The sequence below is a fragment of the Halyomorpha halys genome, unplaced genomic scaffold (genome assembly GCF_000696795.3).
Source record: "Halyomorpha halys isolate HHAL.00 unplaced genomic scaffold, Hhal_1.1 Scaffold1052.1, whole genome shotgun sequence".
NCBI classification, from domain to species: Eukaryota; Metazoa; Arthropoda; class Insecta; order Hemiptera; family Pentatomidae; genus Halyomorpha; species Halyomorpha halys.
Genome location: NW_027106745.1, coordinates 168,527 through 169,951, shown reverse-complemented (window position 1 = coordinate 169,951; position 1,425 = coordinate 168,527). Strand labels below are relative to the sequence as shown.

The window sequence follows — 1,425 nt, the reverse complement described above, 5'->3', positions numbered from 1 at the left end:
ATATATGTATATATGTATATATATATATACATGTTTAATTTATATTTTTTACAATTTTCTTTTTAGGCAATACAGTCATGCTATTGATCCTGCTGAACCATGGTCATGGATTTTTGTCGAGGAAGGTCTTCCGTCAGTCCCAGGAAATAAATACCATATGAATTTAGATTTAGATGAAGCTTTGCCAAATGTCAATATTACTATTGCTTATGAAGATGATCGTTGCAAGGAAAAAATGGCATCTGGTTATTTGTAAGAATTATTTTATGTTAATATCTTAAATATTTTTCCATTATATTAATGGTAATATCTAAACAATTTTTATTTCTCAACATTAAAACATAATTGATATAATACTCAGATTTTGAAATTTAAGGTCTTGCATCTCCTTTTCAATTAATAAAAAATAATACTTGCATCACTCTAAACCAATGAAATGTCTTGTATTCACTACTTCATTAGGAAGTACTGTTTCTAGACCAACGGTTGTGCATTGAGTTGATGTGGTATAGATTATGCTCAACCACCAGATTTTCTCACAATCAAGTGTGCCCACTTTATAGAGGCTGGGTGTGCCCCAGGAGTCTTCCGATCCTAAGGTCGATCAGTGCCTTACTGACTGCACTTCTCCATTCAACTTTTGTCTAAAGAAAACATTTAAGGACTAAAAGAATTATTTACCTGTCCTTCTTGCCTCTACCTTAATATCTTAACAATAGTAATGTTTAAACATTTACTTAGAGTTTTAAAAGGATACTTGTTTCTTACCCTTTGTATTTCCTATTATATTTTTAAACAATCATTGGTTTTCCATAATTGAGATTATTTTGGTTAGAAAGAATTTGCATAACCCTCTCTTTATGAAAAGAGGTGCAAACTAAACACATTTACTAGTAAAAAAAGGAAAAAAAAAAAAAAAAAAAAAAGAAGATCATTCTATCAAGGAATAATTCCTCTGAACTAGCAATAAATATTAGGGTTGAGCCTTCATAATTGATCATCGTATGTACAAGTAAGAAAAAAGCACTAGAAATCGTATTTTTTAAATTCAAGTCCATATGAGACCTCTCAGTTCATTGCGCACTTTTTGACAATTATGAAAATTGTATTTCATGTTTGATGTTTAAATTTATTTTTATATTATATATTTTAAATTTTAAGTTTTTTTATACAATAAATTGTATTTCTTATATAAATAACTTATCTTTTCTCAAGATAAGCAGTTAGATCCCTAACTTCCCCCTCCATATCATTCATAAACTTATATACAACTACAAAAATTGTCTCACCACATCACCTAATTCTTCACAACCCCTTTCTATCCTCTTAAACAGGTCATTACCATACATCCCTCTCTTTCTGAAAACATCCAAAAATTCTGCCATACCTAACCTTCGTATTGCTTTTAGACCTCACAACACACTA

The 1,425-nt window shown here is 29.6% G+C and overlaps 1 protein-coding gene across 1 annotated transcript in view; it reads left to right on the top strand.

Moving 5' to 3' along the window:
- The window catches only part of LOC106688103 (putative leucine-rich repeat-containing protein DDB_G0290503), a gene marked incomplete at both ends in the record, with an annotated part of 171,142 nt that overhangs the window by 117,913 nt on the left and 51,804 nt on the right, over window positions 1-1,425 (top strand). Inside the window, 1 exon segment of the mRNA XM_067045074.1 lies at window positions 67-252. Coding sequence (XP_066901175.1) covers window positions 67-252 — 186 coding nt within the window.